Source organism: Piliocolobus tephrosceles, chromosome 13 (assembly GCF_002776525.5).
Source record: "Piliocolobus tephrosceles isolate RC106 chromosome 13, ASM277652v3, whole genome shotgun sequence".
NCBI lineage: Eukaryota > Metazoa > Chordata > Mammalia > Primates > Cercopithecidae > Piliocolobus > Piliocolobus tephrosceles.
The window spans coordinates 78,507,257-78,528,841 of NC_045446.1; the positions used below are offsets into that span (position 1 = coordinate 78,507,257).

General features: G+C 37.0%; 1 protein-coding gene and 1 long non-coding RNA gene across 3 annotated transcripts in view; one reads left to right on the forward strand and one right to left on the reverse strand.

The window, feature by feature from the left end:
* The window catches only part of LOC111540753, a 383,731-nt gene that overhangs the window by 142,883 nt on the left and 219,263 nt on the right, over positions 1-21,585 (forward strand). The gene's annotated exons all lie outside the window — the stretch shown is intronic.
* GRM5 (glutamate metabotropic receptor 5) overlaps positions 1-21,585 on the reverse strand; it is a 585,040-nt gene that overhangs the window by 56,984 nt on the left and 506,471 nt on the right. For both annotated transcript variants that reach the window (XM_023209216.1, XM_023209217.1), the window contains exon 8: positions 2,078-3,017. In XM_023209216.1, coding sequence (XP_023064984.1) covers positions 2,078-3,017 — 940 coding nt within the window. The remainder of the gene's footprint in view (positions 1-2,077; positions 3,018-21,585) is intronic.

The window sequence follows — 21,585 nt, forward strand, 5'->3', positions numbered from 1 at the left end:
TTTTTTTTTTTTTTTAGTAGAGACGGGGTTTCACAGTGTTAGCCAGGATGGTCTCAATCTCCTGACCTCGTGATCCGCCCGTCTCCGCCTCCCAAAGTGCTGGAATTACAGGCTTGAGCCACCGCGCCCGGCCGAAGTATGCATTTCTTTATCTCCATTTTTCAGAGGAAGAAATCAAGGCATAGAGAGGTTAAGTGAATTTGCCTAAGGTTCTGCACCTGGTAAGTGATGCTGCCGGTGCTCTCTAGCACTATACTGTACTACCTTCAATAAAGTGCCTACTATTTGCCAGTCTTTATACATATCATCTCCTTCACTTTTTACAATCCAGTTTGTCAGATGGTAAAAATAAGGTACAGAGAGACGAAGTAGCAGTGCTGTTGTTCAAACCCAAAACAATCTGACTAGGCAGCCAGTGTTCTCTGCCACCACTCCCATGCTGTCTCCCTAAGGAGCTTTCTCTAGTGAGTTTTTAGGTGATCAGACATAGACTCACAATTCCCTCCCTCCATCAATATGCTTGTTTTATATACTCGTCTTTCCTGGAAGATTCTGTTTACAGATTGGACTTGAAGAAAAGCTGATAAAACAAAAGTTTGAAAAATAAATTTTCTTAGCCGAAAGGAAAGGCTGATCTTGCAGAAATTTCAGAAAAAGAATAGTTCGTAGAGGAGTCAGGAAGGCAGCTGGAAAATAGGCCAGCAGGTTAGATATATGAAAGGCCTGCTATGTGCAGACCATGACATCGCCAGGATTTATTGAAGAAGAAGACACGAATTACGGTTTAATTGAATGTCTTGTACAATATACATAGAAAGAGATGAGAAGTGTAAAGCAAGTAGAAAAGAGTTGAAAGAAGTAAGGGTACAAGTTAATAATGTAAACGAATTGGACCTTGTGGATAAAATTCAACTCTCCTCTCAGTTATTTCAAACCTCAGCAGACACAGTATCTTTACCATCATAACAAGTCATGCTTTGAAGATTTAGGGCTGACAGAAAAGTAGGACTTTATGCAGGCTAAGTGATGGTATAGGAGAATAGTTCAAGCAATGTTATTTAGATATGTAGCTACCATTTGAAAGCTACGTATCTTCCATTTATTTACCTAGGTTTTAGAAATACTATTAAATTTCAGAAGAGTTAGCAGGGCTGATGTCTTGACCAGCTCTTTTGATGTGTACTTCTTAAATAGAGGTGATCCTTAGTCCCAATTATCAACAATCGGTGTTGCCTTTTTGGTACTTCAACATTTTTCCCAAGCCACTGATAACATGATCTTATCTTTTGAAGTGCTTTGGGATCATTTATCACATAAGGAAGTTCCTAACATGGGGGCAAAACATTGACTTTTGGCGCTAGATTCTTTTCAGATTGAAATGCTCGAATAACTACTACCTGTGATATTGAACTTGGAGTGAGATGAGACTATAGGCAAAAAAGAATTGGGAAACTGGTTGTTTTAATACGCAAAGTCACTTAGTTGTTTTGTCCTTTTCAGCTGCTTAGACATCTCCCAAAGACTTCATCTTGCCCTTTAAGAACTAAAATATAAATCTTACATTCTTGTGCCTCTATTGGATGGACATTTAAGCACTCTTCTGGCTTGAATAAGGTTTCAAGCACGTGAATAAGGCACGTGCAAGTGCAGTCCGATGTGTAGAGTTCTTGGCATTCTGCTCTCAGTATAATCTTTGTTAGTAATATATTTTTACTCTGTTCTGGTGAGCTAGAACTTAACCCACAATGTAACTCTTTCCCCTCAGAACTCGAGGGCCCTTGCCTTGGCTTTGTGACCTAACTCTGCTCTGTCTCACCTCTCAACCTTACTCCCCATATGCTGTAACTCTACTTTATTAGAGATTTTGACTTCCATGTTTCTAGACTTGGCCTAAGTAACTGGACCCACATCCCATTAACCCCATAAATACCATTTTATGAGACGGTCCATGCCCTAAGGCACCCTGCCTCCCATGGTTTCATTTACTCAGATTTCTCCCATTTAAAAGACCCAGGAAACACATGCCTCTGCTTCAGCTGTAGGGGCCAGCGCCCCTCTAAGCCCCCACAACTTTTACCTTAAGGTTTCCCCAGAGGAGCCCCTTCTCTTCCACAGGTTGACTAGGCTGCTGGATCTGCTGGCTGCGGAGGATGACTTGCCATCCCCTACATGCATGCGTACCACAGTAGATGTGGTGAAGGCGCTGCGCACATTTCTCTCTGGTTTGGCCAGGATGATGTACACCTTCGGCACAAACATGCAGCCTAGGGCCACTGTGGCACTGAGGCTGACCGAGAAACACATGGTGATGATTTTGTAGTTGCTGCCAAAGTAGATTGGTACAAAAGCTAGCCATATAATGCAGGTCGTGTACATTGTGAAGGCGATATACTTGGCCTCGTTGAAGTTAGCTGGAACATTTCTGGTCTTGAATGCATAAAAGGTACAGCTCAAAATCAACAATCCATTGTATCCAAGTGGAGTGACAACTCCTAGGTTAGTGGTGTTACAGATCAGGTAGACTTCTCGAATGCTTGGGTAGTCATGCATTATGTCAGGAGGCTCCATTATAAAGAGGGCAACAATGATGCCCAACTGGATGCATATGAGAATGAAAGCAATCACTAGCTGGGCACAGGCACTCATGAATCTCGGCTTTTTGGTACAGATCTTCTTCTTGCTGCCAGCCAGGATCCTTGCAATACGGTTGGTCTTTGTTACAAGGGCTGAGTAGCTCATGGCTGGGGAGAGACCAATGCCAATTCTCTGAAGGTAGCAGTAAATCTGTTTGGGCTTTGCAATGAGGCAGAAAGTACATAAGTAGCCCAGGCAGATGCCAGCAAGGATAATGTAGCAGAGTTCCCTGCTTGAGGACTTGACTACTGGTGTATCCCGGTAAATGATGAAGACTGCAGTAACAAACAGGGTGGCTAGGAGGCCAAGGCAGGCAAACACCACAGCTGCAATGGGTTCAGGGTCACCCCATCGAAGATACTGTACTGGAATCAAATCACAACCTGCAGAGACACAAACACATATTGTAAAGGAGGAAGAGATGTTGACTTGGGTCACATATCCCTAAGCTACAAGCAACTGTTTATGACCATTTCAGTTTGTTCCCCATCTCTACCTTTCTAATATCAGAATCTCATGCTACTCACTGTTTTATGTATTCATTCAGAAAATTTTAATGATGATATTACTGAACACATACATGGTCTGTGATAGGAACTATTCTAGGTTCTGAAACGAAATAATGAAGAACATGTTTCCTGCCCTCATAAAAAAAAATCAGTGGCCTTTTAGACAATTATAACTGTGATAAGGTTCATGAAGAGGTATAATATGGGTTCTAAGCAGTCTCTGGAAGCAGCAAAGACCTCCTACAATAGGAATTATCAAATAAATGTGTTGGTTTGATGGAGTTGGGAATTTCATGGGCTTGGCAAACTTACAGTTATACTACGTTAACTGTAAGGAAGAGAGGCATGAAAGGAAGCCATTGTGTGACAGTGTAACAAGTGGCCTAAGATGAGGCTGGGAGGTAGGCAGGAAGGGGATCTTGGAGTTTAGAGAGTCCTAGATCAGTAGGAAGTTATTCTGAGGATCTATGTAGAGCAACGACAGGATCAGATGTGTGTGTGTGTGTGTGTGTGTGTGTGTGTGTGTCTGTTTTAAACATTTCTTTGGTTGCTATGTGGGTTTTGGATGAGATAAAGGTGTGGACACATTTGAGACTTATTTTAGAGCCATATAGAGTGTTTGAATGGATGTGGGAGTGTGTGAAAAGTGAAAAAGGTCTGAAATATGACCAACACTAGTAAAGAAATTTCAGAGAATCTTGTGGTTTAGATGTTTTAGAAGATTCTGTTGAAAAAAAGGAAGATATTCATTTTTATGGGAAAACTGACCCCAAAGGCAAACAATTGGCAGGCAAGGGAAGTACACCACTCTCAAAATCATTCCTTATTTATGACATGCAGTTTTTAAATTATTTCTTGGTTATATAGCAGAAAAACAGCGATAGAATATAGCATCATTTGGATTATCTGTCCTTTACAATTTTTTAGGACAGTGGTTCTCGAAGTTGGCTATACACTAGAATCACCAAGAATACACACACACACACACACACACACACACAGACACACACACATACACACACACAGACACACACACATATAAAATCCTGAGACCTGGGTGTCCCATCGGTTGAGCTTCTGACTTAATTTGTCTGAGTGTTACCTGGGCGTCAGGATTTTTTAATAATACTGTAAGTGCTTCTAATGTGCAACTACAGTTGAGAACCATTGTTCTAGGAGGATCATTGTTGTCAGTTCGACTTTTAAAGAAAATAGAATTGAGATAGCTTCACTGAGTAACTAGGAAAGGAGGCAAGTAATCTGGAGAATTGGACATTTGAGAAATATAGCGGAAATGACTAATTTCATGTCAATATATATTCTTCCCTTCATTCTCAGCAATAGACCTCTAATTTCATTTGCAATGGTAAAGGCATCAGTTACAATACTACATTTTTCATCAACCATTGCTGTGAAATGTGGCATATGAGTAGTAGGTTTTAACCAATAACATGTAAACAGAGGATTCCTAAAAGTAAAGTGACTCATGGTAGAAAGTAACGTTTTTCCCTTATTTACTTTCTTCTTCTGCTGTCTGGCATATAAACCTGATGGCTAGAACTCCAGCAGTTGTTTTGGACTTTAAGATAACTTGAAGGACAGAACATGTGTTCTGGGTTTGGAAGAGAAAAATAGTTGGGGCTCCACTCCCTGAGAACCAGGAACCCCCCACTACCTGTGGACTATGTATATCCACATCTTCTTTGTTTAAGCTTCCTTTATGTATTTTTTTTTATTGATCTATGTAGGGAAACCAAATCCTTATTGATAAGGAGTAAAGTTTCCTATTAACTTGTCCTATCCCATGATCAAGGGTGTTGCAGTCAGTGGCTTTGAATATCAATGGTTACTGGGAGGTAGGGGAGGCAACAACAGGTAATGACAGCAAGGAAGCATGTAGTTCTTTCAAAATATGCCTAAGGGTAGCTTCGTTGAAGAAAGGTAAGGGAAGGGAAGAAGGAAGGGAAAGAGAAGTGGAAGGGGAAGGGGAAAGGGAATGAAGGGGAAGGAGAAAGGAAGGAGAAGGGAAGGGGAAAGGGAGGGGAAGGGGAAGGGGAAATGGAAGGGAAGGGAATTCTTCTTCCCCTTATTTCTGCGCTGCTGCTGTTTTGCTTTAAGATGTCGCATTTCAGATAGTACTATTAGTACTATAAATAAAGTCATAATGGGTTTAATAGGAGTTATGAGCTAGTCTGGGATTCTCAGCACATTTTGCAAAATGTTTCTATGGGAAAATGTATTCTTACTCTAAATAATTGTGTATTTAATATCGAAAGAAAGGGTTTTAAATTTTAAAAAATTGTGGATAGCTCAGACTAAATACAACTAAATGCAAAACATTTGTGTTATATGACCTCATTAAGTATAAAAATACATATCTCATTGCTAATTAATATACCTATATCCATATTTCTAGTCATCTACATTCCCATGTGCTTCCTATACAGTTGGAATTCAACCTCTGATACTTTAGTATGCCATAGAGTTTAGGCTTATATTTACAAGTTTGCTCCTTGGAGAGACTGTTTTACAAAAGAAAATATTAATCATATATATATATATATATATTTTTTTTTTTTGAGACATAGCCTCGCTTTGTCGCCCAGGCTAGAGTGCAGTGGTGTGATCTCGGCTCACTGCAACCTCTGCCTCCTGAGTTCAAGCGATTCTTGTGCCTCAGCCGCCTGAGTAGCTGGGATCATAGGCACGCCCAGCTAATTTTTTTGTATTTTTAGTAGAGATGGGGTTTCACCATGTTGGCCAGGCTGGTCGAACTCCTTGCTTCGAGTGATCCACCTGCCTCAGCCTCTCAAAGTGCTGGGATTACGGGCATGAACCACCGTGTCTATCCCATTCCTATCTTTATTATTTCATAATAGTTCATTTATAGCAATGATTTAACAATAAAATTTATTAAATATATAAAGGTCTGTTTCTACTGCTAGGTCATAAGCTACTAATGTCTATAGCAATTTACTTATATAAGAAATGTTATGTTTGTATATAGGGCAGGAATCTTTTCATTACCTAAAAGAATGAGCTGGAAAAAGTAATTAAACACTTCAGTTTTACCCCATTTTTTCCTGCTGTTCTGCTAAATCTTAATTATTTCTTAATGTAATTAACAGTTTAATTTATAAACACTTTGCATAGAATAACATTTACTACTATTTTTATCAGATATATTTTTGAACTCTCATGTTCAGCTTATTAACATCTGAGGGAAACTAAAGAAAACTCGTTAGATATATGTGTTAAAAATGTACATGAGGCTTGCCTCTAATGTGATGTAATTATTTTCACAAATTTATCAGAATTTATATATTTAAATGAATGTTTCTTTTATTTAATGTAAACCATTTAGAAAGTCTTACATTTAGTTTGATGCCGCCATTGCAAAAAATACTGTTGTAACTATTCTCTAAGAATAGCAAATTGAACTCTGATTAAAGGGTTATAATCACTGAATCTTAGGATTGAATAAGATCTTAAGAGTTTCCAAACAATAGATGTGTATCACAATCACTTGGGAAGCCTACAAAACTATAACTCATGAGTCTAAACTCAGAAGATTTTGAGTCAGTACATTGTGGTGGGGCAAAGGAATCTTATTTTGAATAAGCGACTTCAGTGATGCTCTATTAGTCTTTGGTGCTTGGTTTGCAATTCAACCTTAGAGATTATCAAGCCAAATTCTTACCCATTGTGCAAATGCTTTATATGATAACTCCAAGACGTAATCATCCTAACCTTACTTAAGGCTTTTTGTAAAATATATCGTCTCAAGGGCAGGACTGGTGGTGGCGGTGGGGAGATAGATTGAAAAGGCAGGAAGCTGTGATGGCAAGCGGAGACTGTAAATGAAGAAATCAGTCAGAAGACTATCACAAGGAGACAGATGATAAAGACAAAAACTAAGTCACTGTACTAGAGAAAACAATTAGTTGGTAAAGACATTTAAGAACTGGAATTGAAAGAAATTATGAAGACGATAGAAGAATCAAGAAGAAAGTCTTTGTAGCTGATAGCAGTGCTGTTAGCTAAGATGAGGGCTTAGGAAGCAAAGGGTCACATTTCATGGGAGTCTGACCTAGTGAGCTTTGAAAATCTATCAATGTGGAAGTTACGGCTTTAGGAATATCTGTTTATAGAAGCTGAAAATAAGAGACGTGGAAATAAACACAATCAATGAGGAAATTCTTAGATGTGGATGAGACCAGAGCCTAGCAGTCTGGTGTAACACCAATACTAAGGAATGAGAGAGGGAGATAATATGTCAGGGAAGATGTAACATTAGACAGAAGGAAGGAAGTGTATCAGAAGCCAAAGGAAAGTGTTAAGTGGATGGCCCACCACAGTCCCCTCTAACAATATCAGTTCTGTTTTACTTTTTAAAATTCTTACCCAAATAGCTTGCACAAAGCTTCAAGTTTCAGGTTCGCAGGTATCTCTTCTGACATTAGATAATTATATGTTTTTTTTCCCTTCACTAGTATTAGATTTATTTGTTTTGCATAAGGAATGTTATACTAACATGAAACAAAGTCTGCCAAATCTCAGAATCTTGGAATAATGCTAACCTTATTATGATATAAATTTAAATTCTCAGTGATAACTACCCCTACTATGTGCACTGTTGTACAAATATCTGTGTAGTTATTGTTCCTAACTTCCTTATTTTCTTCTAATCACTGGGCATTTTTTCCATCAATGGTTTTATTTTTTATCCTTGTTTCAACCTTACTGTAATGGCAAGTTACTGGAAGTGTGTCTAGAGGATACCTAAGAGTCTAAAGTGCATATAATGTATAGTTTTATTATGAGTTTAATCAATTTAGCATATATTATTATATTTTGAATTAAATAATCTTGATCATGTGAGTGAAATTCCTTCCTAACAAGCATATTGCAGTTTCTCTGGTTCTCAGAAAATGCACAATATTATATTATTTTCTAGAAATGCAGATGAAACATGGATTGGAAAACTGCAGTCCATTTTCTGATAACATCTATTTAGGTAGCTATTCACTTTTCATTTTTCTTCCCTTTTATACTTGATTCATAACTCTGTGGTTCTCTTGTATAATCCATTGTTTTATAGCATGAACTGACATACATTGAAAATACAAGTTTTTCTTTTTTTAAAGAGGGAAAGTGAGCTGCCAAAACTATATTGTCCACATTCATTCTATTACTTCACTAATGTGTTTCCCATAAGTCTAATAGCAGAATGGATGATCTACTGATTTTCTGGACCCTAAAAATGATGTGACTGCTCATTCACAGCTGATACTCATGCTTAGTGTTTGGTTGTTAGTTTTGCAGTATTAATATTCCTGTAGTTACTAGTTTCTAGACTGCTGCATTTTTCAAACCCTGTTCCCAGTGTCTCTTCAGGGAGAGATTCCTGATGTTCTGTAAGTTGGGCTCAACAGGAGCTCCTTACTAAGCTCCTACATTCCTGTATATTTTGGATAAAGGAAATTGCTACTTAGAATCTCTGAGAATAAGATGTATGTGCCCTCAGCTGCTGATTAGGTCATTTCAGGCATACAATGAAAGGGAAGATATAAGATAGATTATAAAAAACGGATCTATTAGAACTAATATGGGGATACAGAACTGACAAGGGGCTGTTGTGGGTTTCCCCTTTGATATGTGAGCACAGATCTGCCCAGAGCACAAGGTGTTAACTGGTAACTAACAACATCATGCTTGCTTTCCATCTATTTAACCAATAAGTCATCTTTTTACCTTTCTTTCTTTACCTCTCTGGATTTGGATCTCATGGATGTTGAACTGGGATCGCAGGGTGATACAGAATCAGAATTCTTTCTGTAGTGTTCATATCCCTGATCCTTTAATAGTTTTTCTTTACTTAGCCTGAGCTAAGGTTTTTCATCACTTCCATAATTCAGAGAATTTGAAGTGATGGGTGTCTGTGTGTGATGTGAGACATTGAGGAAATTCATTTCTCTCTGTAGCACTTAGTGTATTTATAATCCATTTTGTGGTAGGGGGAGTTTGACTGATTATAACATTAAAGTCTGTCTTCTCTATTTGACTAGAAGCACCCTGATGATAGGGAGTTTGTCTCTTTTGCACACAAATGGGTCCTCACTGAGCATAGTGTCTCACTCATGTGGTTAATACAGCAATCTATAAATTAATATATTTTCTATACAATTAAATATAGAATTCTAATTCTAGGGCATGGATAAGTCATTCTCAAAAAACATTTGTGTTGCCTTTAGAAGTCCCAAGTCACAGAACTATTATGTACTGTTTTAGACAGAAGTCTAAAATCAGTTCACTACACCTGAATTTGAGTCTAGTTTCTGGAACCCAAAGAGGGCAAAACTAGATAAGCAGCTCAAAAACTTACTTCCGCCTAGGGATGTGACATGTTTCACGTTAGAAGTATTCCTTGTGGGCAGGTGCGGTGGCTCACACCTGTAATCCCAGCACCTTGGGAGGCTGAGGCGGGCGGATCACAAGGTCAGAAGTTCAAGACAAGCCTGGCCAATATGGTGAAACTCCGTCTCTACTAAAAATACAAAAATTAGCTGGGCATGGTGGCAGGTGCCTATAGTCCCGGCTTCTTGGGAGATTGAGGCAGGAGAATCACTTGAACCCAGGAGATGGAGGTTGCAGTGAGTCGAGATCGCACCACTGCACTCCAGCCTGGGTGACAGAGTGAGACTCCATCTCAGAGAAAAAGAAATATTCCTCATGCTGACTAGTCATTTGGGACATTTTTAATGACTGATTGATTAATCTAAATTTTGAGTAATTCATTATATCTGGGAAGTATGTATAGAGGAAAGAATGAGACAGTAACCAGTAAAGTCATTCTTTAAAAAGTGCCATCCAACTATTAAGGTTAGATAGATGTACTTTTCTTAAGAAGGTTGTTAATCATAACTTTCGTTTTTCTTTCTTTCTTTTTTTGGTTTAGGATAGAAAAAAAAATAGAAAAGTTCCCAAGTTTTCTTCAAGGAAGGCATATTCTATAGTTGATTGGTTTTTACCATTACCTTAGCATGAAACAAAACATGGCATGATCGCTTTCTCCAATAAAAATGTAGTCTTTATCAAAGGTGTTAGGCAAGTTTTATTGGTAACTGCCCCAATAGGAAGCTGCCATATTCCTCTTTATGTTAGTATCAAAAAAAAAAAAAAAAAAAAAAAAAAAAACGAAAGAGACTAACATTTATTGAATGCTTACTATGTGTCAGGTGCTATCCCAGAAATTTTATGTAATCTTCACTATAAAAAATGAGGTAAATATCATTATTTATATCCTTCAGAGGGGGCAATATGAAGTTTAATTACATATGTTAACTTTCTGGGACTGAGATTAAAACTCTGTGTTTATCTACTAACTTATTTAGTTAATTTGTTTATTTTATCTTTGCTACATCAGGGGAGGCAACTTGGTCAATTACTCCTCTGAAAGAAGTCCTGAGTCTATTCAGTAGGAAAGAGAATCATGATTAATTAACAATGTCTGCATGGGCAAGGTGGGGCTAATGGTGGCATAAATATTTGATAGCTTTATCTTAACATAAATCCATTCTTCCTCTTGAGAAATCTCATTGGTTCAAACCCTTCAGCAAGATTTTCATTCTGGGCTATGTGTCCTGAGAGTTGCTGGCCAGAGACATTGACTGATCAGTTGTTTTTCTTGGGTTCCGAAAGTTTTCTAAGCATAGAAAATGTTGTGAATGATCATTCATGGGACATTCCCAACTTTGCTACAGAGTAGACTCATAGCCATCCATTTGTCACTGGACCTAGCCTATTCCTCATCCTTCAAGGTTTATTATACATCTCGTTTTAGATTCCCTTAATTGAATTCCTTCACAGAGCTGAAAATTCAGAGTTATAGTTTTTATTTATTTTTTTATTGGTTATATTTTATAGGGGAATTTGAAATTGTGTGCAAAGATTTCTTTTATAATTAAGACATAAAGAATGATTTAATAGTACTGCAGAGTACTAAAGGGAAATGTGATCACAGATGCACATTTGTAGGGAATAGCTTCGAAAAATATGACTTCCGGTCATACAGCACATGAATAAGAATGGAAAAACACAGCATGTGAATTTAAATAATAAAGTGTGCTAACTGGAACAATTCTCTCTCTTTCTACTTTTCTCCTGTCCCTTTTCACTAGCTAACTTCTCCTTATTCTTCTATGTTCCAGATTCTCTTTAATAATTACGACTTTTCTGATTCCCTGAGCCTGACTGACAGGTTCCTTTCATGTGGTCAAACAGCTCCCTGGGCCTGTACCCGTCATAGCACTTGCATTCATACTAATTGTGTATTAGTATTGTCTCTTTGACATGGTAGATTGAGCAATTTGAGAGCAGGAGACTGTTTCTTTGCTTATTGTTGTATTTCTAGTGCTAGTCCTAGTACCTGGCACACAATAGGCAGTGAAATAAGTTGAATGAATGAACACATGATTAACAAAGAAGAGGGCAAGTAAAGAATAAGGAGACATGCGCTTCATTTTCAGCTTGCACACAAATATTTCCTATTAATACGAGCCTTTTACTCTGTGTCTCAATTTTTTCATACATGAAATGAAAATAACACAGACTTCTCTTATCTATAATTAGGGTTTTAATCTGGAGAAACCCTTGTAGAAGAATTCACAGATGAGAAATTAAAGACCAATGACCTGAAAAAGGTCAGTGAAGCGATTTCTTAGAAATAAATTTATAAAATGCTTAAAGTTGTTTTTGTATTGTATTGAAATAAAATATTAAACTCATCATTTTAAAACCTATAGAGTATCAGTGGAATTTTACACACATAATAGGAGCTATAATTTGGGTTTTACGATTCATTTCTATTTACCTTTGCTAGCTTGCCAGACCCTTGTCAAGATCCCTTTCCTGCAGTTTCAGTCAGACTCATAAAATTGCTTATTTTGCAAATAAGCTGCATACTAAAAAGCACTTTCCTCCTGTAGCTGGTCTTCCATCCAAATGTTCAATAGCTTTCTGATTTTATGATTCAGGATTTTGCAACCACTCTCCAGGCCCCACTATATTCCTTCTGTGTTCCCATATACCCTTGATTTTCTTTTCCTTTGAGGCATACCAGGACTGTTCTAAGATCTTAAATTACATTACCTTTCCTAAGGAAGTCTGCAAAACTGTATGCATATTCTGCCACAGATTTTAACTCCCCTTTCTCTTCCCAAGCCTATTTGTTCCTAAATTTTCAGTATCATAATATTGTAAGTATTCTCCAATTGAGCTATGGGCATCCATTTAACTAACTCAAATGCTCATGTTTATTACAGAAAGAAAATATGGGGACAAAGTGCACACATGTAAGAAAAGTGTACAAGGTGAAAGATTAATGCCTCATCCCACCCATTAAAGAGATCGAACATTGTTCACACAGCACAGCTACATTTCTCTCTTGAGCACCTACACCATTCATAGCACTTGGTCCACACTATGGTGATAGAAAGGTAATTGTTTGTTCCTTTTAAATAATGTATATACCAAATGCTCAGGCTCTGTGACTTTACTCTGCCAGGCATTGTGTTGAACACTTTATTCTTATTACCTTCTTTAATACTTACAAGGTTCTCATGAGATAGGGACCATTATTTCATCTATTTTCAGTTAAGGAAACTATTTTCCATTGGAACTAAAGAGCATTTGAAAGGAACCATAGAAAGAGAAACACAGACATAGAGAAAAGCAGAAGAAATGTAAAGGAAACAGCCAAAATCAAAAATCAGATATGCAGAGGAAAAAATGCTACAGCATAGTAATGTATCACAAGAGAATTACAATGTCTTTAGGAATTGTTGCTGATAGTTCAGATGGGAAATCAGCAAAAGCTCTAGGAGGGAAGTGACAATACCTATCTGCCTACATCTCAAGGATTAGTGTGAGGGCCATATAAAATAACTTGAACAATGGCATAATAATTATGAAGTGAGAGAAAGAGGAAACGGGGAAGTGTATACACAAAACGGTGTGACTCAGCATCTGCTAAAGTGCCTATCTGTTTTATTAGATTATCCTATATTATTCTGGGGAAAAGCCAGGCTATTTTATCTTTCTAGCTTATTTAGGTATATATTGCCCCAAGTAAATGGTATTATATTGTCTTAAATTGTAAGTACAAGGCAGCCCATATTGCTTTGAATTTTTCATCACTTCAATTAATGTGATTTTTAAGAGGTGTCAAGATAGGAGGAATTTATCTGCTTCATTTTACTCATATAATATATCAATGCTTTATGAAGCATTTTTCCAAGTAGGTTAGATAATGCAGTAGTTAGCACTGTATCATAATGTTTTATGTTCTAAGGGGAAAATGTGATAATTTATTTTGGGTAAGCTACATTGACCAAAAACTGAAATCAATGAAACCACATTATTGTCTTCAGTCTGGCCATATCAGAATGGTTTTTGACAATACCATTGTTTTGGTCAGACCACAAATTTATCATTGTAAAGAAGAACATGGTGAACATTTTTCACTGAGTGGTTTCTGGCAAGATGAAAACTGGTTTATGTTCTTTTCTGGGACCTGTTTTGGTAAGTTCCATTAAGAGAGGGGCTTTCAGCACTTTTTTTCTTCTTTAGTCAGTGGCGTTTACAAGTTTAAATACACTGTCTTTTTGACTCATCTTGTAGGAAAAAAAATTATTAATTATTAGAAGTTAATGAACATTGACAAATTGGAAGAGTAAGAAGGCATTTTAGAATTTATCAATGTGTAAGCCCTGGCGTCTCATTTTAAAAGAACCAAAATACAGCATTGTTGTTTTTAGTGTTAACTGAAACAACTTTATCAAGCTTATTGTTTGAAAACAAAAACAGTGCACACGATTTTTCACTGCAATTTAGAGATCCTGTTAGAAAGAATCCAGTGATTCACAGTCACTTTCATATTTCCTGCAGCAGCATCTCAAGGAAAAAGTACTAGTTTTACAGAAAGATGGAACAGGGTCTGAGCCTTACTCTGCGACTTAGTGAGTGATCATGAGCACGGATATTTTCTTTTTTCAAACTCAGTCTTCTGTAAAATGGAAATCATGATTCCAACCTTTTTTAAAGTTTATTTTTACTATTTTAATTTTTATGGGTAGCTAGTAGGGATCCTAACCTTTTTGAGGTGTCAGGAGGATTACGTGATAGAACACAAACTTCCTATACTGATAGGTGACACGTACTCAATACATGGGGGATTTCTTTCCTTTCTTCCATCCTGTATTCATTTCTTTAGTGAATATTCATTGAATATCTACTATGTTCTAGGAGCTTTGTATTCTCAAATGAGGAAAATATATAAAAGTTACTGTATTTTGGTTTATATCCTAGCTGAAGGATCAACAGTATATGATCAGCAAAAATACATTAATACATAAACAATATAAAATAGAGCCGGGCGCGGTGGCTCAAGCCTGTAATCCCAGCACTTTGGGAGGCCGAGACGGGTGGATCATGAGGTCAGGAGATCGAGACCATCCTGGCTAACACGGTGAAACCCTGTCTCTACTAAAAATACAAAAAACTAGCTGGGCGAGGTGGCGGGCGCCTGTAGTCCCAGCTACTCCGGAGGCTGAGGCAGGAGAATGGCATAAACCTGGGAGGCAGAGCTTGCAGTGAGCTGAGATCCAGCCACTGCACTCCAGCCCGGGCGACAGAGCAAGACTCCGTCTCAAAAAAAAAAAAAAAAAAAAAAAAAGTATGAGGTGATATAGAAGGTAGAGAAAAGAAGAGGTAGAACTGGATATGAGGGGTGTTTGTAGTATTAAACAGGTTGCTTAGGGTAGACATTTGACCAAGGACTTGAGGAAGGAAAGAGTAATAGTCATATGGTTATCTGCAGTGAAGATATCTTCTAGGCAGATAACTGCTAGGGAAATTATCCTGGGATTAGAGCCTTTCTGACCTTTTAATGGAGGAACAAAAGGACCAATGTATTGGGAGGAAGAACCAGATGAAGTGAAGGGAAAAGTAGGTCAGACACATAACAAAGGACCAGGTCATACAAAACAGAAATTTGTAAGTACTTTGGCTTTAACTTTGAATGAAATGGGAAATCAGTGTAGATTCTTATACAATGGAGTAACATGACCTGGCTTATTTTCTAAAATGATTATCTCTGCCTGGAATGTAGAGGAGAGACTGTAAGTAGGGGCAAAGGTAGAATCAAGGAGAAAAGTTAGGAGGTTATTTCAGCAGGAAGATGATTAATGATGATTGTTAGGCACTTTTACTGGAGGTAGTGATAAGTGGTGGAATTTGCGATATGAAGGAGGAGCCAATGGGATTTCTTTGCTGACTAAAGGATTTGCAAGACGTCAGCAGATTAACTCCAAAGTTATTGGTCTTACCTAATGAAAGGATGTGTTTATCATCAGATGAAATGTAATAGGAAGGATAAAGCAGCCTGGGAGATCAAGAAGGTAAAGACCTGGATTTCAGTGATGGAAGTGTAGAATTTAAGATATTTATTAGATATTCAAATCAATATGTCAAGTAGGCAACGGAATATTTAAGTCTGGAGATTAGGTGAGAGATCTGGACAAGATACTTAACATATACATCAAATAAACATATATCAAAATGTTTATTGTATAGATGATATTTAATGGCATGAATAAAACTGGATGTGATCACCAATGAAGCAAGTGTAGACAGAAAAGAGGATCAAGACTGAGCTCTGGAGCACTCCAACACGATAGCCTTCATTTTATTTAAAACACATAAATGTAAAAATATCAGTGGCAATAGATGCTAGATTCTTTTTGGGAAGGTTAATTTTTTTATTTTTAATTTTGCCAGTGGAGGAAAATATCAAAAGTATATAATGAAGTGATCAGTGAAACTAGAAAACTTTTTTATCAGGGACAATGATAAGATAAAAAAACAAATGGCGGGTGCCATTTAGTATTGTCACGGCTCATGGCTTTCTGGGATTTCCAAGTCACCATTAAACTTCTATAATTTATTCATTTAGAATCAGAAGGGCTAATAAGCTAATCTAAGTGAAGTTAAAAGAGATATTTATAACAGTAAGCTTAGTTCAACAAATAAAAATTGTCTACTCTTTGCCATTCATTGGGCTAGACAGTCATTGACTTAAAAGGATCTTACTTTCAAATGTAGAAGACATTTAATAAACACATGTTAGCCTGGGCACAGTGGCTCACGCCTATAATCCCAGCACTTTGGGAGGTTGAGGTGGCCTAATATGGTGAAACACCGTCTCTACTAAAAATACAACAAATTAGCTGGCGTGGTGGCACTCGCCTGTAGTCACAGCCACTTGGGAGGCTGAGGCTGGATAATTGCTTGTACTTGGGAGGTGGAGGTGCAGTGAGCTGAGACCGCGCCACTGCACTCCAGCCTGGGCGACAGAGCGAGACTCTGTCTCAATAAATAAATCAATAAATTTAAATAAATAAACACAGGTTAAAACTTTCCCCAAATTTTCTTGTTCATTCATTCTTAAATCAATCCATCTATCTCTCTATTCATTTTTCATTACTATACTTTTAAATCTTTATTAACAGTGGAGTGATAGTAGTTAGTATTCTTGAACAGTTAATGGGCACTAAACTATTTGTATGCTATAAGATTGCTCTAATAATCTTATGAACTAGTTACTACTGTTATCTCGATTTTATGGAAGAGAAAGCTGACACTCATAGATAAAAATTTCCATGCTTTAAGTCGCACAATGAGTCATTGGTGGAGTGTGAATTTGAACATGGGCATGTTTGACTCCAATACTTTTTGATTTAAACCACTACACTCTTAGAAGAAAATAAAGATGAATTGTTGCAGATTGGTATTGTATGCAGCCCAAATTCTCAGCTGTACTTTGTTACACTACATTTGCCATAAATTAAACTTCCTTAGATTGTACTGTTGAGTGTGTAATGTAGTGAACTTATCTAGGGAAACCTAAAAAGTGCTTAGAGACCTGGGAATTCTATTGTTAAACAAAACAGTCACTTTCTTTTACAGTTGATCACCATTATGTTTAGTATTTAGGAAAGGTTAGTTCCCATAATAGGGGCTTTGATGAAAAAGCGACCGTGAAATGGTGGTGTACGTGCTCTGAATATTATACTGGAAAAAGTATTTTGAGACACACACACATTCTTTAGATATGACATGTATCATTCCTTATGATATTTTTTTCTGCCTGAAAATTCATTTCAGTTTTACCTGGTTAGCATCTTGTTTTCACATACATAAATTCCCTTTGCACCAGAAGCTATCTCTGAACTTCCAAGACGTGGTTAATTTCCTCTCATCAACATTTACTCCATCCTAGCACTTTCTTTCCTTCATTCATTTCTGCATTTCCTCCCGTCTTTTTTTCTTTCACTTTACAAACATTAAATTGGTTCCTATGCTATGGAAAGGATACTTAATATACTGAAATTGCCTCTTTATTTTGCATGTGTCTCTGGTCTAGGCTCTGGGATACTTCAGAGTAGGAACTGGGGCTCGATCACTACTGTGTGCCCAGTACCGGATCTAGTGCTATGTTTGGCACCTAGTTGGAACTCAAATATTTGCTAATGAATAATTTCATCCTTTTTGTCATCACTGCATTTGGTATGTGGTTTAATTGTTGTATGTATTATATGTATAATTTAATGCAATTATTTAAGGTTGGGTATCTTCCACTTACATTTGTATCATTAGAACTTAGCACAGTGTTAAAAAAAAAAAAAGAGTAGGAACCTGATAAAATATCTTTTGCTCAATGAATTAATGAATGATAGATAGCCAACTGTAGGGTATATGCTCCTGTTCAGATTACTGTCTAACCTAGAAACCAAGAAGCTAGATAGCAGAATTCTGAAAGCTTATTCCAGTTCCAATTAACAAGAACTATTTATTACAATTGTAATAATAAACTAAATTTGTTTCTCATCTAAACTCATAAGAAATTTCCCCTAAAGAATCAGAAACAAATAATATTTAATTCCCTCCTTTCCTCATCTAAGTTTAATTATAATAGTCAAATAGCCAGCACATTTTAAGCACATTTGGAATAAAAAATATTAGAGCAGCCTGGAGATAATTAACATGTGACCAGCTTGAAGCTGATTTTTTTTCCTTCTATAATTTTCTGAAAAGATGGGGCTCTAAAATGTGATTGTGGAGAGAGACAGGCAGTATAGCATAAAAATCCCAGAATCATAGCACCTGGGATTTCTTTTCCACCAATTTTGTGATCTTGTCCATGTATAGAATGTTCCTGAGTTTTGTTTCATTCAACTGTAAAATAATAATATTTACCTTAAAGGATTCAAAAAGATAATGCTTAAGATAGTTATAATAATTGGAAATGAAAAGTAATCCTCTCCATGTTTTTATTTACTGTGCTTATTTATTAAAAGGTTAAAAAAAAAAAAAAGTCCCAAGAAAAGTAGGACAAGTTGAGGAACACAAATGAAATGCACATTTGTAAAAAGAGAGCAATTCAAATGCGGGAGTTATAAAACCTGCCAGTGGTTTCACCTCTTGGAGTTCATCCTCTGCTCCCTTCTTTATTCTCACCAACATCTCTCTGTGTAACTCTGTGGCTTTTTTCCTCTTAAGTGAAGAGACAAATGTTCCAACCTCCAAAGCAATTAGGTAACTCAGGGAACCAAAGGAACTTCCTAGAGAATGTCCCTATTGACATTAAGCTGTTGATACGTATTGCCTTGGAAGGAATAAAATGGAAGCGTTTTACAGCTTTGAACTTATGTAAGATACATTTCTTTTATGATTGAAAAGCAGGAGATAATGCTAACTTCCTGTCATAAGGCTTCCCACCTGGTTACTTCTTGAAAGGCACAATATTTTTGCTCTTTCCTTTTACTTAGTTTATTGGAAGGTTGGCAGCATCTGGTAAGTCCCACCTGGAAGTGTTTCTGTGGCTTTGGACTGGGGACCTAAAGATCTTTAGAGCTCTTACTACTTACATCTCCTCCTAAATTCTTTGATAAAAAACAAATTAAAGATTCTTTCTAGGACAATTTTTGCAGATATGTGGCAGGGAATGGTGTCCCAGAAAAAGCATCTTGGCAAAGACTTTTTAGATAATTATCTGAATCTCTATCTCAAAATTGTTGCCTTTCACTACTTTTTCTCCTTTCTTTCTCAAACCAGACCACACTTTTCTCAGAGAACTAATTACCTTGTTCTATTGATTTTAATTCCTAATCAAATCTTTGTTGCTTTTGATTCACACTACATAACCTTATCCACACTTTGGATAAGGTTTGTCCTTATCCAAACCACTGGTAGATTCACATTGATTTTTGCAAAATTTCCCTACTCTTATCCTCTTTTTATAATTCCCAACTTAGTCTTACGTTTTAAAATCTTATCTTTTAGTGTTAAATATTTGAATAGCTCAGATAGTATGGAATCATTTAAATTATAAAATTTTTAAATATGCTGAGAAAAGTATAAATGGTATGGAACAAATAAAGTCTATATTAAAAAAGTTAATATTTTGTCATATATGTTTCAAATTATACACACACACACACACACACCCAAGCTATAATTAAAACCTGTTTTGTAACTCCCATCGAACTCCCTTTCTTTTCTTACCAGATGATACTGCTATTCTGAAATCTGTATCCTTCCTTTTCATGTTTTTACACAATATCTACTCTTCACATTGTGACTATGTAAATAATATTTATAAAGCAGCCCATCATGATTGCATTTTCTTTTCTTTTCTTTTCTTTTTTCTGAGATGGAGTCTCGCTCTCTCGCCCAGTCTGGAGTGCAGTAGCGTGATCTCCACTCACTGCAACCTCTGCCTCCCAGGTTTCCCAGCTTCAAGCGATTCTCCTGCCGCAGCCACCTGAGTAGCTGGGATTACAGGCGTGCACCACCGTGGCTGGCTAATTTTTTTATTTTAAGTAGAGACAAGGTTTTGCCATGTTGGCCAGGATGGTCTCGAACTCCTGACCTCAGGTAATCCACCCAATGCAGCCTCCCAAAGTGTTGGGATTACAGGCATGAACCACTGCACCCAGCACAGTTTCTTTCATATTCAATTTTTGAATATTCCTGGAGATAATCACCTTGCTTAAAACTATTCTCTCCACTGGAATGTAAACATTATAAGACCAGATCGTTTTATCAGTTTTGTTCATAGAAATATTTTCAGCGTTTAGAACATTGCCTGAGATGGGGTTCACAACACTCTACTCCAAAATATGGCACTTTGGCATATTGAACATTTTAAGCTGAAGGAGTCTGAGAAACAGCAAGTGTGGAAAGACTTTATGTCCTTCTCACATCCTACACCCCTGAAGCAGGTCATAAGACCCTCACGTGAGAGGTGCCGTCCTTAGACCTGGAGCAAAGGAGCATCCTTATCTCAGAGGAATCTGAAGGAACAGGCCTTGCTAAGTTTACCTGAGTTTACTCATGCCCTTTGTCCTATCTCTTTTCTCTACAACTCTTCATTTTACATCAAACCTAGCATACAAACAGCCAGGTTTAACTGCTTCTTCAGGTCCTTATGAAGGCTCCAGTGTTACATAAAACTTATATTAAATAAATACGTATGCTTTTCTTTTGTTAATCTGTCTTTAGTTACAGGGGCCCCAGCCAATGAACCTAAGATGGGTAGAGGGAAATATATATATTTCCTCCCCTGCACCTGGAACAGTGAAAGTGCTGGATATACATTTATTGAATGAATGACTAGATGACTGAATGGATGAATAAATGTTTTACAATTTCCCTTAAGATAAACTTTAAAATATTTACCATAGTTTACAAGGCTCCCCAAAAGATGGCCTTTGCTTTCTTGTCTCATTTCTCCCTTATAGTGTCAGTTCCATTTTAGTTCCTATGTTCTGTGTCCACAACACTCTTCTCTTTCATGTTAGTTTGGCCAGCTCCCATCATTACTCTAATTTTTGCATGCCCACGATTCATTGAAGAGGCAATTTTAAATACCACCTAAGTTAGCTTTTACTGTTATGGGCTCTCACCCCATTCTGGTCTTCTCTGTTGTCAATACTCAGTATCTTATTACTTGTCAATATTTGGGAAAATAATCTCCATGAGGGCAGGGGTCCTCTTTATCCTATTCACTGCTAGCATAGGTACCTGTTAATTATAAGACAAAGAATAACTGCTTGCTGTCCTCAATGAAAATAAGTTGAATTGGGGACATGGCCTATGTTCTGACCTCATCCTCCATTTATTTCTCATTTCTTTCATGTCTTCTTGGTTTTCATATCAGATTGTCTTTATTTCTCTACCTAATTCCTGGTTACTGGTTCCTAAGAATTTATGACTGCTATTGAGAATATGGCTGGCTTACAACATTTTAATGACTTTATTGATGAAGATACATTCTCATAATATTCAACGCTCTGCATACATGTTTACACACACACACACA